The sequence below is a fragment of the Myxocyprinus asiaticus genome, chromosome 21, assembly GCF_019703515.2.
Source record: "Myxocyprinus asiaticus isolate MX2 ecotype Aquarium Trade chromosome 21, UBuf_Myxa_2, whole genome shotgun sequence".
Taxonomy (NCBI): domain Eukaryota; kingdom Metazoa; phylum Chordata; class Actinopteri; order Cypriniformes; family Catostomidae; genus Myxocyprinus; species Myxocyprinus asiaticus.
The window spans coordinates 10228011-10252500 of NC_059364.1; the positions used below are offsets into that span (position 1 = coordinate 10228011).

General features: G+C 38.6%; 1 protein-coding gene and 1 pseudogene across 1 annotated transcript in view; both read right to left on the minus strand.

The window, feature by feature from the left end:
- Positions 1–1372: 1372 nt before the first annotated feature.
- On the minus strand, positions 1373–6063 carry LOC127411687 (G-protein coupled receptor 161-like; annotated as a pseudogene).
- A 669-nt stretch (positions 6064–6732) lies between these two features.
- tarbp1 (TAR (HIV-1) RNA binding protein 1) overlaps positions 6733–24490 on the minus strand; it is a 34242-nt gene continuing 16484 nt past the window's right edge. The window contains exons 20-29 of the mRNA XM_051648748.1: positions 24237–24347; positions 22443–22595; positions 22200–22286; positions 21846–22048; positions 19586–19667; positions 19315–19486; positions 18437–18616; positions 17169–17293; positions 10911–11047; positions 6733–8925 (exon numbers count right to left, since the gene is read on the minus strand). Of these exons, the coding sequence (XP_051504708.1) occupies positions 8763–8925; positions 10911–11047; positions 17169–17293; positions 18437–18616; positions 19315–19486; positions 19586–19667; positions 21846–22048; positions 22200–22286; positions 22443–22595; positions 24237–24347 (1413 nt within the window). The 3' untranslated portion in view covers positions 6733–8762. The remainder of the gene's footprint in view (positions 8926–10910; positions 11048–17168; positions 17294–18436; positions 18617–19314; positions 19487–19585; positions 19668–21845; positions 22049–22199; positions 22287–22442; positions 22596–24236; positions 24348–24490) is intronic.

Sequence of the window (24490 nt, forward strand, 5' to 3'; positions counted from 1 at the left end):
CCAAGTTGCTTGAAGTCCAGTGTTAAGTTTCCACAGTCTGTGATGATTTGGGGTGCAATGTCATCTGCTGGTGTTGGTCCATTGTGTTTTTTGAAAACCAAAGTCACTGCACCCGTTTACCAAGAAATTTTGGAGCACTTCATGCTTCCTTCTGCTGACCAGCTTTTTAAAGATGCTGATTTCATTTTCCAGCAGGATTTGGCACCTGCCCACACGGCCAAAAGCACCAAAAGTTGGTTAAATGACCATGGTGTTGGTGTGCTTGACTGGCCAGTAAACTCACCAGACCTGAAACCCATAGAGAATCTATACAGGTATTGTCAAGAGGAAAATGAGAAACAAGAGACCAAAAAATGCAGATGAGCTGAAGGCCACTGTCAAAGAAACCTGGGCTTCCATACCACCTCAGCAGTGCCACAAACTGATCACCTCCACGCCACGCCGAATTGAGGCAGTAATTAAAGCAAAAGAAGCCCCTACCAAGTATTGAGTACATATATAGTAAATGAACATACTTTCTAGAAGGCCAACAATTCACTAAAAATGTTTTTTTTATTGGTCTTATGATGTATTCTAATTTTTTGAGATCGTGAATTGGTGGGTTTTTGTTAAATGTGAGCCAAAATCACCACAATTAAAAGAACCAAAGACTTAAACTACTTCAGTCTGTGTGCAATGAATTTATTTAATACACGAGTTTCACAATTTGAGTTGAATTACTGAAATAAATGAACTTTTCCACGATATTCTAATTTATTGAGATGCACCTGTATATGATGTGATCCAAAGTGCATTTGAACAGTGGTGAAACACTTTCTTAAGATGTGTTACATTCATACAAGCAGACAGAGGAGTAAGTTTGTGAAATAAACCTTGTGTAAATTGTCAGCTTTACACTAAGCTAAAATGCTGTTTCTAGCCATTTTACATGCACATTACCATGCACGATCATATTTTTTATCAAGAAGATTCACGTTAGATCATAATTTCTTTTTTCTAGTAAGACCTTTGATATTAGGGCAAAAATCATATTCTTGATAATAATTTTTGTATTGTTTTCCTGTAAAAATATCTAAAGATCAATTTGATTTATCTTGTTTTAGAAACAACACTGCATAAGATATTTAGGTTTTTCAGAGAATGTATTTTTAACATGTGTATTTTGTCTTACTGTACTGGCAGAGTTTTTATAGTCAAAGAAAGTGAAAAATCTACCAGTGCTGAAGAAGTAATCCAAAGTATTTGGAATATGTTACTGACCTTGAGTAATCTAACGGAATACGTTACAAATTAAATTTTACAGCATGCGTTCTGTAATCTGTAGTGGAATACATTTCAAAAGTAACCCTCCCATCCCTGTCTACTCGTACTGTCATCTGAAAAATGTCACTTGTTTCTTTTTAGTTGCAGCCAAGTAGGGGAGTCTATTACGCTCACGTTGTCTTGAGGGAACCTGCAGGTGCTCAACTGTCTTAGAGCCATTTCCAACACATTAATGACAAACAGCTTGAAAGGAAGTAGCCAAACTCCCAGTTGTGAGATAATTACTCAGTTGACCCCTGAAGTTGTTAGGGAATGTTAGGGAATCTGAAAGTTAAGACAGAGTAGTCTGTTGACTCCAGAGTTGCCCCGTCGTTTCTTGAATGCGCTGTAGAACTGTGGATTGTCACATTAGTGGGGTCACTTTTTCGGCCACCTCTACTTGTAGGTCTCTCAACTCCTACAATGCGTCACAATCTTGCCTGGATCTTCCATATCAAACTCTGGAGTGCCCCCTGGAAGCACTTGCTAAAGAGTGCATACAGCAATGGATTGATATCAGAATTAAACAACACCAGCAAGTAGGAGAAGGTGACCGCTGATGGAGGTAAAAGGCTTGTGGTGTGAGAAAGTGCGGTTTCGGTAGCCTGCACTACAGCTAAACTAATGTAGGGCATCCAGCATAGGAAAAAAGCAGCGTTTACTAGGAATAGCCTCAGGATGCCATTATGTTGAGGTTGGTTGGGATGCTAGGGACTGCTGCTATTGAATTGTGCCAGGAAGGAGTGTGAATGTCCACTAGGTGTCCTGGAAGAGATCTCTCCTCCAGATGGTGCATCTGGAGACATTTCTCCAGGAACATCCAACTGAGCATAAGTCACAAACCTACTACTCACATAATACACCAGCCTGGAGAGCATGTAAGTTTCCATATCTGTGGATGAATTTTGGAGATTCAAGATAGAGCCAGAAGTGGGTTTGGAACTGTTACGCTGGAAATGTTCTTCCAAACAGTGGATTCTCCTAGCGTGGTATTGCGCCACATGAACAACATTCAAGTAGCAGAACAGGATGACCATAGCTGGTAGAAGAAAATATAGTGTACACATAAAGACGGTGTAGCTGGGGCTCTTTGCCCAGTTCACAGCTCAGGTGAACATGGGAGCCACGAAGCTGATGTTGCTCCAGCCAAGGAGAGGAGGACAGCTGGTCACCATGGCTTGCAGCCAGATCCATAGAACAGCTGTACTTGTTCTCCATATTGTGCAATGGGAATCGTACCACAGGCAGTCGATGATGGAGAAGTAACGGTCCAGAGCGATAGCAACGTGTGTTAAGACTGATGTAGAGCAGTAAACGGATGAGGTGTAACCGACATACAGACACAGATTCTGCAAGACCAAGAGAAGGTTCTAAATAAGCAGAAACATCTGACCAAACACAAAACAGAAGAACTAAAGATTGTTAAAGGGATAGTTCACCCAAAAATGGAAACTGTGTAGACTGTAGCTTTAAGCTACTCATAACTTAAGGTGGTTAAACTACAGTCAAGTTACACCTATAAAAAAGTAGTTAGCTATACTTCAAGTTACTAACAAAATTTCGCTAACCAAATTGAAGCTATTTAAAGAAGAAAATGTTTGGTCCTAATAAAGTGCCCCATGTGGTCTTCTGCTGTTGTAGCCCAATCGCTTCAAGGTTCGACGTGTTGTGCATTCTGAGATGCTATTCTACTCACTACAATTGTACAGAGTGGTTATCTGAGTTACCGTAGCCTTTCTGTCAGCTCAAACCAGTCCGGCCATTCTCCGTTGGCCTCTCTCATCAACAAGGCGTTTCTGTACGCAGAACTGTCGCTCACTGGATGTTTTTTGTTTTTGCCAGTAAATTTGGGAGTAAATTCTAGAGACTGTTGCATGTAAAAATCCCAGGAGATCAGCAGTTACAGAAATACTCAAACCAACCTGTCTGGCACCAACAATCAGGACACAGTCGAAATCACTGAGATAAAAAATGTTCCCCATTCTGATGGTTGATGTGAACATTAACTGAAGCTCCTGACCCGAATATGCATGATTTTATGCATTGCACTGCTGCTACAGGATTGGCTGATTAGATAAACACATGAATAAGTTGGTATACAGGTGTTCCCAATAAAGTGCTCAGTGAGTATATATAACAGTCAGATTATATTTAATGTTATTTAATCAAATATCACCTGATACATATTAATTAAGGTGACATTAAACAATTAGGCTAACAAGTTTAAATTGAACATACATTTATACTAAATATAAACTAGAAAACACCCTATTTTATATGACTCAGTCAGAAAATAATGATAAACAGAAGCAATTAACTAAATATTTCGCTTCAGAAAAGAAGAAAGTGACTTATGGGCTCAAGTTGTGAATCATTTAAGTGAACAAATTCATTTAGATGAACTGACCAAACAAATCCACTCATTAAAATGAATTGGAGTTCCCAATGCTAAACATAAGTGAATCATTTATTTCAACTGGTTCATTTATGAACTCTCTGATTTCCCAGCGGTACATAAGAAAGAGAAAGAGAGGACAGTTTAAGTGAGAGCGTTTGATTACTACCTCGGCTCCACTGTTGTGTTCGCTATACAATGTGACAAATGTAGCGCTTTGTGATGCTACAGAGCTATTTGTTGGAAAATCTAGCTTGTTATTAAAAAGGTATACTATTATGAAAATAGTTAGTAGTTAATAGTGTCACTACATTTAGTTTGTTACCCCCAAACACTGCATACAACTTGTGTGCTATATTCCAACTCGAGAACCAGATCACTTTGATTCATGTACTAATTATTTAATCAGATTTGTAAATCGGATCATCCAGTTCACTGAAAAGAATCACTTAAAAAGAATGATTCGCTTATTTATTGGATTGATCTCGAGATCAACTAAGACTTACAGTAGTGATTTGGTCACAGAGGTTCTCAAATGGAGGAAAAAAATATCAGTGAATAAACTATTTCTATTTCGGTCTGTTCCTTACACAAAGCTTTAGCAGCCTGTGTTCAAGACTTGCTGCTTTTCTGGGGTTTTTCACCATTTCAGAGCATGACAGATGTGGTCACCATGAACTGTCGTTTGGAAAAGAGCTGCGTAAAGAATCAGAAATTCTTCGTTTGTGTTGCACAGAAACATAACAGAATACACAACACACTCTCATGGCGAAATCATCAGGATTCGTACGACTTTTCTAAAGTTGGCTAATTCGTATGATATCGTGCGATTGCACTCGTTTCATTTCCTACAACTTTCACTACAGTCAATGACGTCGCTGGACATCGTTTCCATCTAATACGCGACAATTACTTGCTTCTGTCACACACAACAGCTTCCTATCATGTTTACACACTCTACCGATTGGTTAAGTTTAGATAAGGGGTTCGGGTAAGGGCATAATATTAGTAAGTATGTCCTTAACGCCTTGTGCGCGGAACTCGCACTTACTTCCGCATTAGACATCCGGGAATTTGCACGCGATGAAGTCGTATGACTTTATGCGAACAACATCATGCCAGACCATACGAAATAGCCAACTCGACTTTTCTTGGGATCGGGTTGGAATACAGGTTAGGAACAATATTAGCGTGAGTGAATAATGACATCATTTTCATTTTTGGGTGAACTGTTTCTTTAAGGTATAAAATGTTGGGTGTAAACCCTAACATTGCAGCTGATCCATCCGTTGTTCATAGTGGGAATAGGCATCATGCTGTTTGTGGCTGTTTCCTTTAAGAAATCACTAATGGCCAGATTAATTATCAGGATGGACATCACAGTGTGGAAGGTTTTTGTGGCTGCCATAATCACAATGACCAAAACGTTTCCCGAGGGGAAAAACCACAAAAGAGAACACATTTTATTTGAAATTTGTAAAAATACCCACTTTAGAAATTAGTTCCGTTTGTAATGTTTGAGTAAAGATGAGAGTTTTCAGTTCTGAAACATATGTTTTCATAACTCTTATTTCAAAAGATCAATAACAATTCTATTTTTCATTATACTGCATGAACCCTTTAAATGTAGGTGCTGCTTAAACGTCAAATCAGTAGTTAATGAACATTTAAATGGAAATATAAATATGAAAATAAATACTAAAATTAAAACATGATTTGCGACTATTTGAATTAACATATTTGTTAAGTATTATATCAAGTAATGTTTGCTACTTACTCTTAAGGAAATTTATAGTAGTTATTTTGTGTTAGGCTGCCTGACAATGAATATAGTTTAAAATATTACATTTTCCATATTGTGATTCATACAAATTTAAAGACATAAAATTAAATTCACAAACATAAAATGCTGTCATCATTTTCTCACCCTTATGTGGTTCCAGACCCATATGACTTACTTTCTGTTGTGGAACCCAGAAGGAGATGTTAGGTATAATATTATCTGACTCACCATTTACTTTGATTGCATTGTTTTGTTTTTTTATACAATGAAAGAGAATGGTGGCTGAGTCTAACATCTGCCTAACAGATTTTTTATTTTTTTAGTTGAACTATTCTTTCATGTAATTTGATCTTACTCATACAACCAAGTCTTCAAATACTGTAGGTATTGATTCAACGCTCTCTTATTTTTTTCCTTATGTCCACATTACACCTCTGCTGCGCTCATTTTCAAATACATTAAAGAAGTGTGATTTTTAATAATTTTATAGCTCACCCATCATTGCGCCCACACTCATGAGCACAATCAGCTCCAGCATCAAACGCACCAATAGAATGGTTGAATTCCTCACTGCAGTCCACATCTCTAACTTAGGCTCGTGTGAATCAAACCACTTATTCACTGAGGGCTCCATTTAAGATGATACAAATATAATGAAGTCTGATAAGGAATCACTCTGTATATCCCAATTCCTTGGTGCATCACATTAAATCTGGCCATTTTGATTATACAAAATTATATTCTTACATTATTACAGTGTAAAAGGTTAGTTTAAGAACATATTATATATATATATATATATATATATATATATATATATATATATATATATATATATATATATATCATTTGTATAAAAAAAAGAACTCATTTATCCTCAGAGCAGACCGTTTTCGTCACACTCCTCTCTGGCTCTATGTGCGATGTTCCAAACCCACTTCTGGCTCCATCTTGAATCTCCTAAATTCATCCACAGATATGGAAACTTACATGCCCTCCAGGCTGGTGTATTATGTGAGTAGTAGGTTTGTGACTTATGCTCAGTTGGATGTTCCTGGAGAAATATCTCCAGATGCACCATCTGGAGGAGAGATCTCTTCCAGGACACCTAGTGGATACCCACACTCCTTCCTAGCACAGTTCAATAGCAGCAGTCCCCAGCATCCCAACCAACCTCAGCATAATGGCATCCTGAGGCTATTCCGAGTAATCGCTGCTTTTTTCCTACATTAGTTTAGCTCTAGTGCAGTTTGGCGTCTCCAGGGTCCTGCCATCAATTTATACACAGCGATGACAAGGAAAATCAAAAACTTCACGATGCAAATTACCCCACAAGACTGAGGGATCAGACTTGTTGAGTGTCTGGTTCATTTGAGCAGTCTATTAATACGGTTGGGTAGTTTCTGAAGGCTTTATAATATGGATTGTAGCTAATTAAATGCGTCACATTTGCCTTCAAAAGCTATTTCCACTATTAATGTATGGGAACAAATATCATTTCATGTAAATATGATTAGATTGTTTGGTAAAAGTTTACAATAAGGCTCCATTCGTTAACATTAGTTAATGCATTAGGAATTATGAACAAACAATTAACAATAAAAAAAATTCAGCAATCATTAATCTTTGGTAATGTAAATTCATTAAAATACATTGTTAGTTCATAGTGCATTAACTAATGTTAACATATATAACTTTTGATTTTGAAAATGTATTAGTAAGTTTAAATGAACATTAAGATTAAATGCTGTAAAAGTATTGTGCATTTTTACATAGTTCATGTTAACTAATTTTACCAAATTGAACCTTACTGCAAAGTGTTACAGATTTTTTAATGTTATTTCAGAACAAAAATGCTGTTTTAAAACAGTTCATTTTACCAAAAGAAACAAAGCAATGTAAATATGTGGGAACACACATCATTCCATGCAGTCTAAATGTAATTTGACTTCAATTTTACTCAGACTTTTATTTAAATTTATAGTAGTACATCGTGTGGTATCTTAAGAGGACACTGGGCTTTTCAGAGATACCAAATGTTTGGGAGTTTGGTCTATAGAAATGACATAATTCAGCACATCAAATACAAAAAGAATAATATACTGTATATACATATATATATATATATTTTTTTTTTTTTTTTTTTTTTAAATGAACCAAACACTATATTGTCATTACAAAAAGCAAAATTGTCATTCCCTTTTTTTCTGTCTCAGGACCCATACATACATTACACAGGCTTGTAATGTAAAACAAGATTTTTAAAATGACAGAGCAAGCTGCATATATAAAAATACATATATTTAAAGTGTGAACTCATATTTATATCTTATGTCAGTATTATGAAAGCTCTGTGCTTTTTTCTTTTTTTTTCCTTGTGATGGGCATGAATGGAATGTAATAAAGTTTGAGCCTGTTGTATCATATTTGACAAACGCATTTCAGTGTGATTTTTTTTCTATAAAATAATGTACAAACAAAGCATTTTAAAGCATAAATTGCTTTAGTCCAGTAAATACTCATTTTGAAATATCAGTAACAATACAAACATTTATACTTTTATTTGATCAAAATCAGCAAAGATTTCACAGCAAAAAGAAAGGATTTTAGATATGATATTACAAGATCTTCTGCTTCCGGAAGAGCACAGAAACTTTCACCAGGAAGCAGTAGACATCTAGAACATTGCATACAATATGTTTTTCAGCAAAGTTTCATGTTTGTGCATCAAATATGATACACATAGCGTTATAGATTTAACACATCAAGGCACAGGTTGAGGCAGAAATGCAGTTTTAAAATGATTTATTTTAAAACTATATTAAATTGTTTAATGTATGAGGTAAAACAAATTAATTGAACTCCTTTAAAAGTATAAAAAAAAAAAAAGAAAGGAAAAAAAAAGTGAAAAATCAAGGTCAGAACTCAAAAGAGAGGAAGAGCTCCAATAACCTCACCAGCAAAATCTAGTTGAGGAGCACTGCCACCTTTGCATGAGTAAGTAGAAGTTGAGGCACATTGTTATGGCCTTCTTAAAGCAGAAAACCATGAGAAACACTGGTGCTCAACTAAAAAAGATATACAGTAGACAGCAAATAAAACAACTTTTCGATAAGTATGTAGTTCTGGCGAATTCTCGAGATCTATCTTTCAACTAATTTCATCTCAATACAGAACTTTCTCAGAAAATGGTGTACATTGTAACATCTTCCAAATACTGACCAATTTTTTCTGCTAAAACACAGAAGAAAAAAAAGTCCAGCACCGAGGGGCTGTAGTGGGTTATGATCCAGTGCCTTGCCCTAAATGCTGTCTTGTATATTCCCACACCAGCAGGGCAGCACTCACATGTACATTGAGTGAGCGAGTGACACCGTGCTGAGGAATCTCTACACAGACGTCCACCAGTTGCAGCAGGTTTGCAGGAATGCCTTCCCTTTCATTGCTGTCCAGAAACAAACAGTTAATTGTCATGCACCACGCAACATTTTAAAAATCCACCCCCAATGCAATGTGCTTAAGTCACTTCTGTTATTTTGAAGGGATAGTTCAACCAAAAATGAAAATTCTCTCATCATTTACTCACCCTCATGCCATCCCAGATATTAATGACTTCCTTTCTTCTGCAGAACACAAATGAAGATTTTTAGAAGAACATCTCAGCTCTGTAGGCCCATACAATGAAAGTGAATGGTGATCAGGCCTTTGAAGCTCCAAAACACAGATAAAGTCAACATAAACATAATCCATCAGACTCCAGTGGTTTAATCCATGTCTTTTGAAGCTATACAGCTGGTTTTGGGTGAGAACAGACCAAAATGCAACTCCTTTTTCACTGTACATCTTGACAGCAATTTTCTTGGCGATCATGATTTTAAGCTCGATTACACTTCCTATAGTGTCATCTAGCGGTCTGCGCATGCATCAAGCACTAGGAAGTGTAATCAAGCTTGAAATCATGATCGTCCCTAGAGACTACAATGACAAGATGTACAGTGAAAAATGAGTTATATTTTGGTCTGTTCTCACCCAAAACCAACTGTATCGCTTCAAAACACATTGATTAAACCATTGGAGTCGTATGATTTTTGGAGCTTCACAGGCCTGATCACCATTAACTTGCATTTTATGGACCTACAGAGCTAAGATATTATTCTAAAATTATTTGTTTGTGTTCTGCAGAAGAAAGTAAGTCATACACATCTTAGATGGCATGAGGGTGAGTAAATGATGAGAGAATTTTCTTTTTGGGGAACAATCAAATTAACAAGTTACAATCAAAGTTAAATCCAAATTGACACTTTTTACTTCCTTAATGCATATTTCTGGTTTTATTGTGAATTGCGATTCAATTAGTTGCTAATTCCAGACAAAAAAATGTTTTCATTTTCATACTCTGTAATCAAAATGTAATAATGTGCTCGGCTGCTTGCATGCAGCTGTTACGGGGGCAGAGCCATATGCCATTAAGGTAAATGGTAATGTTAAAAGATAGCTCTCTTTCCATTCACATGCTGCAATTCACCTACAAAATCAGTGTTGAAATTGTGAAAAAAAGATTCTCTAGATTCCATTTGGGCCTGTTAATGAGGTCAGACAAAATGTGTAAAGGTGAATCATTCCACAGTACCACGGATTAAACTAGGTTTTTAAATAGTGAGACCAACTTACAGAGCTGTTTAATAGCTTTACATCAGTAAGATAATCAGGCATAAAAATGCACTGATTGAGACACCTGCTGTGCAGGAAACAACACGTTTTTATGCCTCTAAAGGCAAATGATGCACCAAGCCCAACCATGAAAAGCAATCAAAAACTCATCAAAATTATCCTTTATAAATCTGATAAGGTCAATACGAACACTGCTCTCCTTGAGAACTTGTTTCACTTTTATAGATCCATGGTGCCTTTACATATAAAATGATCTATTTTTGCCAAATAGATAGTGGTGGCTCAGCGGTTAAGGCTCTGGGTTACTGATCAGAAGGTCGGGGGTTCAAGCCCCAGCACTGCCAAGATGGCACTGTTGGGCCCTTGAGCAAGGCCCTTGACCCTATCTGCTCCAGGGGCGCTGTATCATGGCTGACCCTGCACTCTGACCGCAGCTTAGCTGGGATATGTGAAAAAAGAATTTCACTGTATATGTGCAAAATGTGTGATAAATAATTATAATTAAATTATTTTAAAGAAAGATAGCACAAGCACACTTTAAGCAAAAAAGTTCACAAAATTAAGTTTGCTTTAAATAACAATACAATAGATCTAGCATTCAAAATTAAGAAGATATCTAAAAAAACAAATAGCTGCAAATATAATTAAAATTCATGTGTTTTTCATATGTCTTTAAGTGCTGCTCAGGTGTCCTAAAACTTTTTGGGGCCAGTGTATAGAGAGAGAATTTGGATAGTAAGTTTAGGGGTGGACATTTACCCGAGTAATAGGAGGCTTCTCTCAGGAAAGGTGTAATCTTGTAAACTCTGGCTGTTTGATGTTTGCTCCACACCGATTACCCAGTATCCTTCACTCTTCTTCAGTTGCAGGAAGTTTGATAATTCTGCAGGCTTCACCTGGGGAATTTGGCCATATAACTTTAGATTTCTGAATGCCTTCATTAATCATTACAGTTTCATTCAATATTCAAAATTTTTTGCTAATATTCTACACTTCTCCCCACAAAACAGGGATATAGTGTTTTATGATTATGCTTTGTGTGTAATTGGCTGCCGAAATCCATGATTATAAAGAATAACAACTCCAGGCTGGTTGAGCCCACACTCAAAGGAAATATGAAAATATGGCTTTTGATTACAAAGTGGAATTATGTAATACCTGCAGCACTAGCTCCACCAAACAAAATTTTAGCCTGTTTGAGTGGCTCAGCTACAACAACATTGACACAACCTAGAGTATAGCATGAATTTGGGGCGGGGTTACGTGTTTGTCTACTCTGTTTGACTTTAGAAAACTGTTATTGTTGCACTTTTATTTGGACTTCACCTTTAAATATATTTTTGGACCCTTTTGGACAACGACAAGATCAGATCTTAAGAGTAACATTCATTGTTATGTCAAAAGACAGAAATATAATCAAAATAACCAGACAGACAGTGAATCTACACTGCCTGGCCCAAAAAAATTGTATACTCGGGGGTCACGTGACACCATGCGAGGAGCAGACGTGTAAACGGCGAGCTCTGCGCACTTTGCTAGTTTTTAAATTATTTTCATGTTATAATCCGGTGAGATTTGATACACTCAGCTACATATTTGTTCTTTGAGGTAAACATGGCAAATAAGTCAAAATCCTCGGGCTCTGGAGACATTAAAAGACACTTATGTGCTCAAGCTGAAACCTCTGACGGGCCTGTGGACCAGTGAGTCGATTTGAGTGGTGCGAAGGGAGAAATCCAGTATCAGCTGTCCAACATGTCTGTGTTAACAGGCCATAAGCTGGAAATCGAGCGAGCTCACAGGGTCCCGGCTCGCATATCCGCTGAGGGGGACAAGCCCCGATCAATTCGGGCCAAATTTCTGAGATCATCCGATAAAGATCTCGTGTTGTGCGAGGTGAGGAGCAAAGGAAAGGTTTCTTGGAAGAATCACAGTATTTTCTTGTTCCCGGACTTTGCGAATTCGACAAGAGAGAAACGTGGTCGATTCAAGGAATGTAAGAAACTCTTACATCAACGGAAGATTGCTTTTGCACTGATGTTTCCGGTCAAACTGAGAATAGATGCTAAGGATGGACATGTCCCAAGCAAGCACTGTCCTTCATAGAAACAATGGGTAAGCCATTTGTTGTTCCTCATGTAGCTCCAGAGTGGATTAACTCACTGTACTTACTCTCGGCTGTCTGAGGAAGCTAGGCGCCATTTTTGTTTCTGTTTGTGTTGGTTCCGACTAGCGGCTGGAGTTTGTTTTGTGGAATAACACTCCAAGAAACTTTTGCATGGATGGAAGATCGCTTTTACACTGAAGTTCCTGGCCAGATTGAGAATGGATATTAAGGATGGCTGCAAAATATCTACATGCCCACATAAAGGATGTCTTTTATAAAGTTGACAGGCTGAGTAAGTCATGGTGTATTTTTTTATGCGGCCTCCGAGTGAATTTGACTCGCTCAATACACTTTTGACCATCCGAGGAACTGGGATGCCTGTTTTGTTTCTTTTTGTGCTGGTTCCGCCAAGCGGCTGGAGTTTGTTTTGTGGAATAACACTGCTTCGGGACAGTTGTGGATGAATCTGTTCGTTCTTTGTGCTTATGCCTCCTGTTGGCTGGAGTTTGTTTTGTGGAGTATTTTTGCGGGACATTGGAATGATTATGTCATCTACTGCACTCATAAACAGCTGGCTCACTGAACACTTGTTTGTCTGTCCGAGGAAACTAAATGGCTTTATACCGGCTGGAATTTGTTTTGTGGGGGAACACACCTTTGAGACAGTTCTGTGAATTAATCTACACGTTCTTTTTGTTTATTCTGCCTATTGGCTGGGGTTTGATTTACAAATTATTTTCTGTTATGAAATTTTGCCTCACAAAATTTGCGCAGAAGCACCGGACTTGAGCAATCTGACGGCAAAGTTGTCGCCAGGGCTTTTGTAGGCGTACATGGACCTTTTGAGTTTAGAGGTATTGACACCGGTTGGAGCTGTTGTGCGCGGGGTTAATGCGCACATTTTTCTTTTTTCTGTTTGTTTGGGGGGGTGGACTTTGGGGTTTGATTGTTGCACTAATGTTGAAATGTGGTCTGTATAATCTTGTTTTTGACAGAATAAATTTTTTCTATTATATAAAAATATCAAATGTTAATATGATTGGATTGTCTCTCTCCACATGGAATGTGAATGGGTTGGGGCACCCCATAAAAAGAAGGAAGGTTATTTCTTATCTTAAGCGGAAGAAATGTGATAGTGTTTTTTCAAGAAACACATCTTTCCTTGCAGGAAGCTGAAAAATTTGGGAAGATATGGGGTGGGCATGTTTTCTTTAGTGCTGGCTCAAGTAAGAGCAGGGGAGTCATTACAATGATAAGTAAACACCTACAATTCAAACCTCTCAAACAGATTAAAGATAAATTAGGGAGAATCATTATTGTTCTGGCAGAAATTCAGGGACAAAGGTTGGTTTTGGCTAATATTTGTGTGCCTAATGTTGATGATCAGGGCTTTTTTATTGATCTTGAAGGGATGTTGCAAGCTGCTGGCACCTCTCATGATATAATATTGGGAGGAGACTTTAATCTTTTGATGGACTCAGTCCTTGATCATAGTGAAGCAGAAGTGTGTAAGTCCCCAAGAGCAAAATTGTCTGCGTCTCGTTTGGAAGGAAGGAGTGTCCTCCTTTAAACAAATCTCGTTTAAATGAAACGGCCTTCATAGGATGAATGGAAACGGAACGTAACATGGTTGCTATGACAGCACGCCACTCTTTAATAAGCGCGAGCGCTTTGAGTGAGAAGGGAACAAAGTCCCTCTGGAAGGGAATGCATGAGGTACATTTTAGGAGAGTATAATGATGTAGAGAGAAATGAAAATAGATTTTACAGGTGTACTTTTAGTCTAATACTTTATTTTAATTATATATTAATATAATTATACATATTATATACTCTGCACCCATCTTCTGAGGTACTTTAACTTGGGAATTAACATTCCTTGCATTTGAACATCATATTTACGGGCAAATTGGCGTTATTTTTTTTAGACATTTCCGTTGAAGCAAAGAATTGTGGGTTGTGAGTGCCCATGAAGGATACACCTCATGCATCCTCTGAATTCCCGTGAAAGAAGGTCGCATTCGAAGGCTGCATTCGAAGTGTCCTACTCGCTTTTCTGAAACGAGACAGTCTTGATGACGTATGTGGCCGACAAATGCGACCTCCGGAGGACGCAGCCTTCCAAACGAGACATTCAATGATTCCTTTTCTAAATTTTTGGGATACAGAGTTAATTGGTCTAAATCCAAAGTTTTGGCCCTGACAGCAAACTGCCCAGTAACGGCTTTTCAGCCGGGTGCCTTTCAATGGCCCAAACAGGGCATTAAGTATTTGGGTATTTCATTCCCAGCAAATGTATGTGATTTAGTCAGAGTTAAATATTGACCCTTTAATAAAAAGTTTTTTTTTATTCATTACATTTGTCTATGATTGGGAAGGTTAATGTTATTAAAATGAATTGTATTCCAAAATTTAACTACCTGCTACAATCTCTCCCTGTAGATGTCCCCCTCTCTTATTTCAAACAATTTGATAGCATAGTGAAGTCCTTTATTTGGAATGGTAAGCGTCCCAGGTCACATTTTAATAAGTTACATAGGCCGATTGACAAAGGTGGGCTAGGTCTACACAAGATTTTGTTTTATTAATATGCGTTTGGTCTCAGACGTTTGGCTCATTGGTCGCTTCCACCTGAGAGAGCCCCTCCCTGGTTTCATATTGAACAGGAAGTCCTTGCCCCTATTTCGCCATTGCAAAGCCTTTCGATCAAACTATCCGGAGAAGTTTACACTCAGTTATCTCGCATTTGCACGTGGTTTGGACAAAAGTGTCCAGAGTGTTTAATTCGGACATTTATTTAAATGTTGCCTCAAGTATATGGCTGAACCCTAAATTACATAATTAATAAGTCTCCTTTCTGTTGGTCAGAGTGGATTGGAAGGGGGGTTACTACACTTGGTGACCTATATGAGAGTGCAGTACTGAGATCTTTTGAGAATTTGGTTCAACATTTTAAGATTCCTAGATCCCAGTTCTTTAGGAATTTACAGCTGCACCACCTGCCCTGTACTATTTTTGGGAGCAGTGTACACCCTCCTAAAGCGGCAGATCCTCTGGAAATGGTGATTACTGCTTTTGGAAAAAGTCATGAAGCATCTGTGTATTACTCCCTGTTAATTCAGTGTCTGGGGGATGGAGCTTCATCTGCTCTCAAGAGATTATGGGAGAAAGATTTAAACTTGGTATTGGAGGAGGGAGTGTGGAATAGGATCCTCAAAAGTCTGCATCTAGAGATGCAAGGGTCCGTCTGATGCAATTTAAGATTTTGCATCGGTTCTACTGGACCCCCTCTAAATTGTATAGGCTTGGTCTTAAAGACTCACCCACCTGCTGGCGATGCCAGTCAGAAGTCAGGGACACAACCCATGTTTTTTGGGGTTGTGTTAAGATTCAGGAATTTTGGTTGAGGGTCCAGCGCTTTGTGCGAGACGTACTGGACACTTAGTTTTCATTTTGCCCCAGACTGTGTATTTTGGGTGATGGAGGGGTCCTGAATATAGGAGATAATTACATAAAAAGCTGGGTCCTAACCAGTGTGATGATTGGCAGACAGCTAATCCTTAGGGGATGGAAGTCAACTGATGTGCCCTCATTTCGTGAGTGGTGCACAAAGCTGGGTAAAGAGGCAGCTTTTGAGGAGATGACTTCCAGACGGCTGGGGAACCTGGCAATTTATGGCAGAAAATTGAGTAGTTATTTGTCTCATTTGGAATGGTCCTAGTGAGGGGCAGTGGAGGGAGACAATTTATTTATTGGTGTGTCCTTATATATATATATATATATATATATATATATATATATATATATATATATATATATATATACACACACACACACACACATACATGTTGAACTTTGTCTTTTTTTTTGTACTTATGTATTTCTATTTGTGTGTCTGTTTATATGTGGGTATAATGTTATTTTGTATTTGTGCACTGGGGGGTTATAAGTTGATTCCAAATGCATAATTCTGTGGTTAAATTTATTCTTGTCTGTGTTGGAATCAATAAAAAATGTTAATAACAAAAAGTTGCATACTCTAATATTTCATTGAACCGCCTTTGATTACGGTGCGCATTCGTCATGGCATTGTTTTGACAACCTTATGCAACGTCACAACATTTATTTCCATCCAGATTTGCATTCATTTTTGGCTGAGATCTTGTATTGACGACAGGAGTCTCGAACCACTCCATAAAGTCTTCTCCAGCACATCCCAAAGAGGTTAAATGGGGTTAAGGTCAGGACTCTGTGGTGGCCAATTCATGTGTGAAAATGATTCTTCATTCTCCCTGAACCACTCTTTCACAATTTGAGCCTGATGAATCTTGGCATTGTCGTCCTGGAATATGCCCGTGCCGTCAGGGAAGAAAAAAATCCATTGATGGGATAACCTGTTCATTCAGTACATTCAGGTAGTCAGCCGACTTCATTTTATTGTCGCATAATGTTGCTGAGCCTAGACCTGACCAATTGAAGCAACCCCAGATCATAACATAACACTGCCTCCAGAGGCTTGTACAGTGGGCACTCTGCATGATGGGTGCATCGCCTCATGCGCTTCCCTTCTTACCCCGACACACCGATTGCTTTGGAATGGGGTAAATCTGGACTCATCAGACCACATGACCTCTTTCCAACGCTCCACAGTCCAATCTTTATGCTCCCTAGCAAATTTAAGTCATTTTTTCCGATTAGCCTCACTTACAAGTGGCTTTCTTGTGAAATGAGAAGCTACACACCTGCATCAGTTAGGGTTAAAATAATTGTTGCCAGCTGAAACATGTTAATCGCTGCAATAATGATCCAATTATAGGCTCTTAAGTATCTGCATATTTAAATCCAAACAACGACATTTTTTTTTTTTTGGCCAGGCAGTGTATATCTGAGTATCTGCCATAAATACACACCTCCAGCAATGGCAGCCACAACTCTGAAGACACACTGAGCGCCTGGAATTGTTTATCATTAACATGACGCAGACTGTCCAGTACAAGAGCTTTGGCCCCGAAGATCTCACATGTCCTGCACAGACCTGGAACAGACACGTAAACAAAAAGGTACTATTATAATCAGTACTAACATCTTAAATAATGCCGATATATATTGATAATCATCTGAAAAATTCTCTGATTATCGATCCCAATCCTAATGTTCATGTCTTTTGAAGCAATCCAATCGGTTTTGGGTGAGAACAGGCCAAAATATTTTTCAATATAAATATTTTTCACAATAAATCTTGACATCAGCAGTCTCCTTGGCAATCATGATTTCAAGCTCAATTACACTTCCTAGTGCTCTGCGCATGCGTCAAGAACTAGGAAGTGTAATCAAGCTTGAAATCATGATCATGCCTAGAGACTGCAATGACAAGATGTAAAGTGAAAAAGGAGTTATATTTTGGTCTGGTCTCACCCAAAAATCATTGGATCGCTTCAGAATACATGGATTAAACCACTGGAGTCTTATGGATTACTTTTATGCTGTCTTTATGTGCCTTTTGGAGTTTAAGATTTTTTGTCACCATTCACTTGCCTTGTATGGACCTACAGAGCTGAAATATACTTCTAAAAAACTTAATTTGTGTTCTGCAGAAGAAAGTCAGTCATACACATCTGGGAGTAAATGATGAGAATGTTTTATTTTTGGGTGAACTATTCCTTTAACAAGGCGTGAATGCGTTAACTTTGACAGCCAGGTGTGAATAATTCTCAAAAAAAATTTAAAGCTGAAGGGAGTTATTTCTGCACCACTAGTGTCACCAAAGGAAATTGCGAAAACAATGAATGTTTTCAATAAGGGTTGTGAAAATATTAAAGGTTTGTTTGCCGTTTCCTCCATTAGCCTTTAAACTGTACCGTGTGTCAGTATTTATTCATGAAACTCAACAGAGAGATAAAAATAATATGAAAACCATTCGTCTATAAAACTAGCAAAAAAACAAATGTTTGAATTGAAAAATAAAGGCCTTTTATGATGAGCTTTTGTTAACATTAATTTGTTAGGCAAAACCAAAGGGAAGATGATTGTGTTGAAAGTCGCTGTTGTAACTGCAATGCTGAAATACTTGGAAAACACAGAAAAAACAGCGCAAGGTATTAGAACATCTGTTAGAGTAGAATGAAGACTTCCACACACAGTGAATGTACGTGAATTTCTGTTGTGTTATTTCTCTTACCGCCAAGATTGGTGGGTTTATCGATAAGCGATGCAACCACCAGAAGGGTGCTGGTGAGTTTACCCAGGCGTGCTGCCCTCTGTTGGGCTACAAGCTCAGGTTCCTGCTCCTGAACACTCAGCTTCCATGGGGTGATCTTCTTCTGGACTTCTGCCCAGCGTTCTTCCAGCTCCATCTCACCTATCAGACATCCAAACTAGCAAATTAGGATACTGACATGCCTGTTATTGACTGTGATGACATTACCAGACAGTGTTCAGTCATGATCTGATACAGCTCTTTTGTACTTTATCGAGGCTCTGTATTACTCTAGACCAGTATATCGGCCTGACTACTATAACTGGCCGATATCTGAGGCTTTTGAGAGTGTCTGTTTGGCCAATTAGCAGAAGTGTTAATTTCCACTGTTTTAAGTCAATATTCTGAAAAATAAATGTTGAAATCAGCATTTTATCAGCCATTAGCCACCCTGGTCTTCAGATATCAGCATTGGGCATTGACACTTCAAGCCACATATAAAAATGCATAATTGTCATAGCTTTAGAATTTTGATGACAAAATGTTAAACCAAGTGGCATCTTTTTAAGTAACTGGTCCCAATGGTATTTTAACTGGATGTAAGTCACACATGTGTAATTCATCATATAAACTGTCACACATAAGGGCATGGTTTGACAACCAGAAAGTCTCCAAAAATAATTTTGAACAGTATATAGCTATTATTTAAAATAAACAATATAATTATTATGTACAACCATAATACAAATAAATGTCTCTTTATGAAACGTTTCAGCTATGTGGAAGATTCTCAGTTTTTTTAACTACCTTAATAAGGGTAGTTTAGTGCCTCCTATCTGTTGCCCTCTGGTGGCGATTACCTTTGTCCTGCTGGATCCAGTCACCAGGCTGGTGCTCACTCAGATTCCTCACAGGGTTCTTCAAAGGCAGTGTGGCACACAGGGGAAAATCAACAAAGCTTTCAAATTTCCACACTGGAAGCCACTCGTCTTCTGCCAGTTCTGAGAGACGAGGAAATGTCTCAAATATTGTCTGAGAAAGCAGAGAACATGATATTGTTGGATTATAACAGAACACAATGGATGAGATTATGCACAGTGAGGAGAAGTGTGTGTGTGTGTATGATCTCACCTCTACACTGTAATCTCTGATTGGGTGGAAAGCACTGAAGAAGAAATGTTCTTGGATTCTAGACCAGTTTTTCATTGCATTGCTTTGGAAAAGACAGCCAAACAACCATGATTCAGTTACACACAATTATCCAGTTTGTGTGATAGTAACTCTAAATTTCAATCCAGTTTTTTATAACAGTGGGCCTTTTTTTAAGAGTCCTAGTGCTAACAGCAGCGCTATGCCATAATTCACACATGCAAAGTCAATGGGCATAGCCATGAAGTTTTGGTATTTTCGTGCAAGTATGCACTAAGTCTCGGAGCAAGTGGGTTTGGCAAAATTGCACGCCCCAAGCACTAATGGGCTGGGTCTAATTGAATTAGGAGGTTCTACTCCGGTTATTCCACTGTCTGCGCCCTTTTACAGTGATGTGAAGAAATCAGGACATAGTTTTTCTATTTTTGTGTATTTTTCATACTAAATTGTTTTAGATCTTCAAACGAGATATAACATAAAACAAAGGCAACAGTTTTCAAATATATCTATATTTTTATTGAAGCAAAAACGTTATCCAACACCTATATCACCCATGTGAACAACTAACTGCCCCCTTAACCCTAATAGCTGGTTGTGCCACATTTAACAGCAACAACTGCAACCAAACGCATCTAGTAACTGGAGATCAGTCTTTCACAATGCTGTGGTGGAATTTTGGCCCACACTTCTTTGCAGAACTGCTTCAGTTCAGCCACATTGGAGGGTTTTCGACCACAAACTGCCCGTTTAAAGTCCTGCCACAGAATCTCAATCGGGTTCAAATCAGTACTTTGACTAGGCCACTCCAAAACTTTAATTTTGCTTCTTTTGAGCCATTCAGAGGTGCACTTACTCCTATGCTTTGGATCATTGTCTTGCTGCATAATCCAGTTGCGCTTGAGCTTGAACTCACAGAGTGATGTCCAGACGCTCTCCTTTAGGATTTTCTGGTAGAGAGCAGAATTCATGTTTCCCTCAATTATTGCAAGTTGCTCTGGCCCTGAAGCAGCAAAGCATCCCCACACCATCACACTACCACCACCATGCTTGACCGTAGGTATGATGTTCAGTTTGTGGAATTCTGTGTTCGATTTACACCAGATGTAACGTGACCCCTGTCCTCCAAACAGTTCCACTTTTGACTCATCAGTCCACAGAACATTCTCCCAAAAGGTTTGAGGATCATCAAGGTGTGTTTTGGCAAAATTCAGACGAGTCTTAATGTTCTTCAGGGTTAGCAGTGGGTTTCGCCTCCATTTTTGGCCAGTGTCTTTCTGATAGTGGAGTCATGAACTATGACCTTAATTGATGCAAAAGAGGCCTGCAGTTCCTTGAATGTTGTCCTTGGCTTTTTTGTGACTTCTTGGATGAGTCGTCGCTGTGCTCTTGGAGGAATTTTTTGAAGGTCAGCCACTTCTGGGAAGGTTCACTACTGTTCCAAGTTTTCTCCATTTGGCGATAAAGGCTCTCACTGCCTTTGAAATACTTCAAAGTAACCTTTGTAACCTTTCCCAGACTGATATCATTTCTGGAATTTCTTTCGACCACGGCATAGTGAGCTACTGGCTGAGATCTTTTAGCCAACTTCATGTTGCTGAAAAAGTTCTATTTAGGTGTTGATTTGATTGAACAGGGCTGGCAGTAATCAGGCCTGGGTGTGTCTAGTCCAGCTGAACCCCATTATGAATGCAGATTCATAGATTTGGGAATTTAGTGACTAAAATACTTTCACACATGCCCAGTTGGTATTGAATAACTTTTTTGCTTCAATACATATTATCATTTAAAAACTGTATTTTGTGTTTACTCAGATTGCCTTTGTTTTATGTTAGAATTTTTGAAACAATTTAGTATGAGATATACACAAAAACAGAAGAAATCAGGATGGGGGCAAATACTTTTTCACAGCACTGTATATAGTCCATTCCCTATCAAGCACCAATGATATAAACAAAGATAGCACATTCATAAGAATTTGGTAGTGTAAATAAACTGTGTGCAATAAAGCAGAAGAATAGAAATATGGATTTACATTCTTTTGTGCATTAACTGTATAATGTCAGGCATATTTTTTTGACAGTGACACGCTCCTTTTATATGCATGGAAAATGTGGTTCTCGTCAGGATTAGCTTGACTTTTGATTATCGGCATAAAGCCTGGCCCACATTGCAGCTTATCCAAGAACCAGACAATTGTAATCCTACAATCCACCTGCTGAGAGTTTAGAGAAAGTTTTCACACCCAGTGTTCTGCATGGCTTCAGCCTGCTGTAAACAAGCTTGGACCACAGTGCTCAGACCTCCCAGGTTTTCCTCAGTGAGAACACGAGCCTCTTCCAGCTCCCAAACCCTCTTCAGGGCGAGCAGGGCGTAGAGACGGACACTGAAGTTATGACTGAAACACCACTGCAGGATCACCTCCACAGCTCTACGCCACTGCACCTCCTGAGAGTCAAACACAATAATAAACACTTTCAAATGGTTTTGAATGTTTGCTAAATGCTTAAGAAGTCAAGCAGAGTCAGAAATCGTTTCTAGTCACAGTAAGTAAACAGGTAGAGTAGTATAATAAATCCAGAATATGACTAAATGGCACCTTATTTTCCAGTTTTGGCAGGAGGACATTCAAGTGCACAAGGACAGAAAGAAAGGTGCAGATGCTTGTTTTTGTCTTCTCATGATCCTGCAAAATAAGGTCTTGCATGAATTGCAACCGTTTGTGATGGGTGTAGGTGAAATAGTCAAACTCGTTAGTAAAAGTGTGCACACATCCATTTGGCCATGTAGAAGTGTATGTTTTGTAGATTCAGGTTTGTGTGTTTAATGGGTTGCAACTCACCAGACTGAAACATTTCCACAGGTTGTGGATGTGAGATGGGTTCTGGTGAAGGATCAGGATCAGGGTCCACTCTATCAAGTACTTGACTGATGCCTGGTTACTGCAGAACCCCGCCTCACACACGTGATTCAACACAAACTCCGACACAAACCCCTGCCACAGATAATAACAAAATAGACTTCTGAATTCTGTACTTCATCCAGCAAGTTGTGAAGTGACTATATTGGTGTTTAAATGAGTAGCTCACCCAAAAATTAAAATTCCCTCATGCCATCCCAGATACTGTATGTATGATTTTCTTTCTTCTGCAGAACTCAAAGATTTTTAGAAGAATATCTCAGATCTGTAGGTCCAAAAAATGCAAGTGCATAGTGACTAAATCTTTGAAGCTCCACGAAGCACATGAAGGCAGCATAAAAATAATCCACAAGACTCCAGTGGTTTAATCCATACCTTCAGAAGCGATCCAATCGGTTTTGGGTGGGAACAGACCAAAACATAACTCAATTTTCACTATAAATCTTGACATCTGCATTTTCCTTGGTGATCATGATTTCAAGCTTGATAACACTTCCATGCGCCATCTAACGCTCTGCGCATGCGTCAAGCATTAGGAAGTGTAATCACGCTTGAAATCATGATTATGCCTAGAGACTGCATTGGCAAGATGTACAGTAAAAAAATATTACATTTTGGTCTGTTCTCACCCAAAATCAATTAGATTGCTGCAGAAGACATGGATTAAAACACATTTATGCTGACTAAAATGTGCTTTTTGGAGCAAAGTTTTGGTCACCATTCACCTGCATTGTATAGACCTACAGAGCTGAAATTTTCTACAAAAAAATCTTCACTTGTGTTCTGCAGAAGAAAGAAAATCATACACATCTGGGATGGCATGAGGGTGAGTAAATGATGATAACATTTTTGGGTGAACTATTCCTTTAAGAGACTGCTTACAAAGAAGAAATGAGCAGTAATATCAAAGGACTGATAAAAGCTACATTACAGACTTTTTGTGTCACATTTAATTGCAAATACAGCTTTACAGCTGTGAACTAAAGTGACAATAACACCCACTGGTAATCAAAACATGCACAGCATTTTAGTCTTCCTTTGTGAAAAATTTAAATACAGCTTTTCGAGGCCTGGGTAGCTCAGCGAGTATTGACGCTGACTACCACCCCCGGAGTCGCAAGTTCGAATCCAGGGCATGCAGAGTGACTCAAACCAGGTCTTCTAAGCAACCAAATTGGCCCGGTTGCAAGGGTGGGTAGAGTCACATGGGGTAACCTCCTCGTGGTCGCTATAATGTGGTTCTCGCTCTGGGTGGGGCACGTGGTGAGTTGTGCATGGATGCCGCGGAGAATAGTGTGAGCCTCCACACGCGCTATGTCTCTGTGATAACGAGCTCAACAAGCCACGTGATAAGATGCGCGGATTGACGGTCTCAGACGCGGAGGCAACTGAGATTCGTCCTCCGCCACCCGGATTGAGGCCAGTCACTACGCCACAACGAGGACTTGGAGCACATTGGGAATTCCAAATTGGGGAGAAAAAAAATAATACAGCTTTATCATCACCATGTTTTTAAATGATGCCATTTACTAGTTTTATTGGCTTTATTTAGTATACATTAAAACAAATGTTCAACTTCAACTTTATTAGTAGCTTGTAATGTAAAGCAACATGTAACTATGCTTCTTATGATCAATTACTTTGAATTATAAGTAGCTTGTATCTTAGTAAGCTACATTTTCAAATGTATGTTGCATGTGTGTGTACAGATCTAACCGGTCTGAGTTTGGGCAGAAGCAGCAGCAGTGTTTGCCACACACGGTTCTTCACTCTGTGCTGGATGGAGTTGCTATAGTAACGTACTTTGGATTTTGAAATCTCTGCATCCTGATAGTAGAAGAGAAACATGCAAACACATTCAGTATCCATGAGAGGGGCAAAACAAAACAAATTGAATACACTCACTCTTTTCAGGAAGCGTTGGGTTTAAGAACTGAGCACCCAATTTCCAATAAGAGCTGTATTTAACA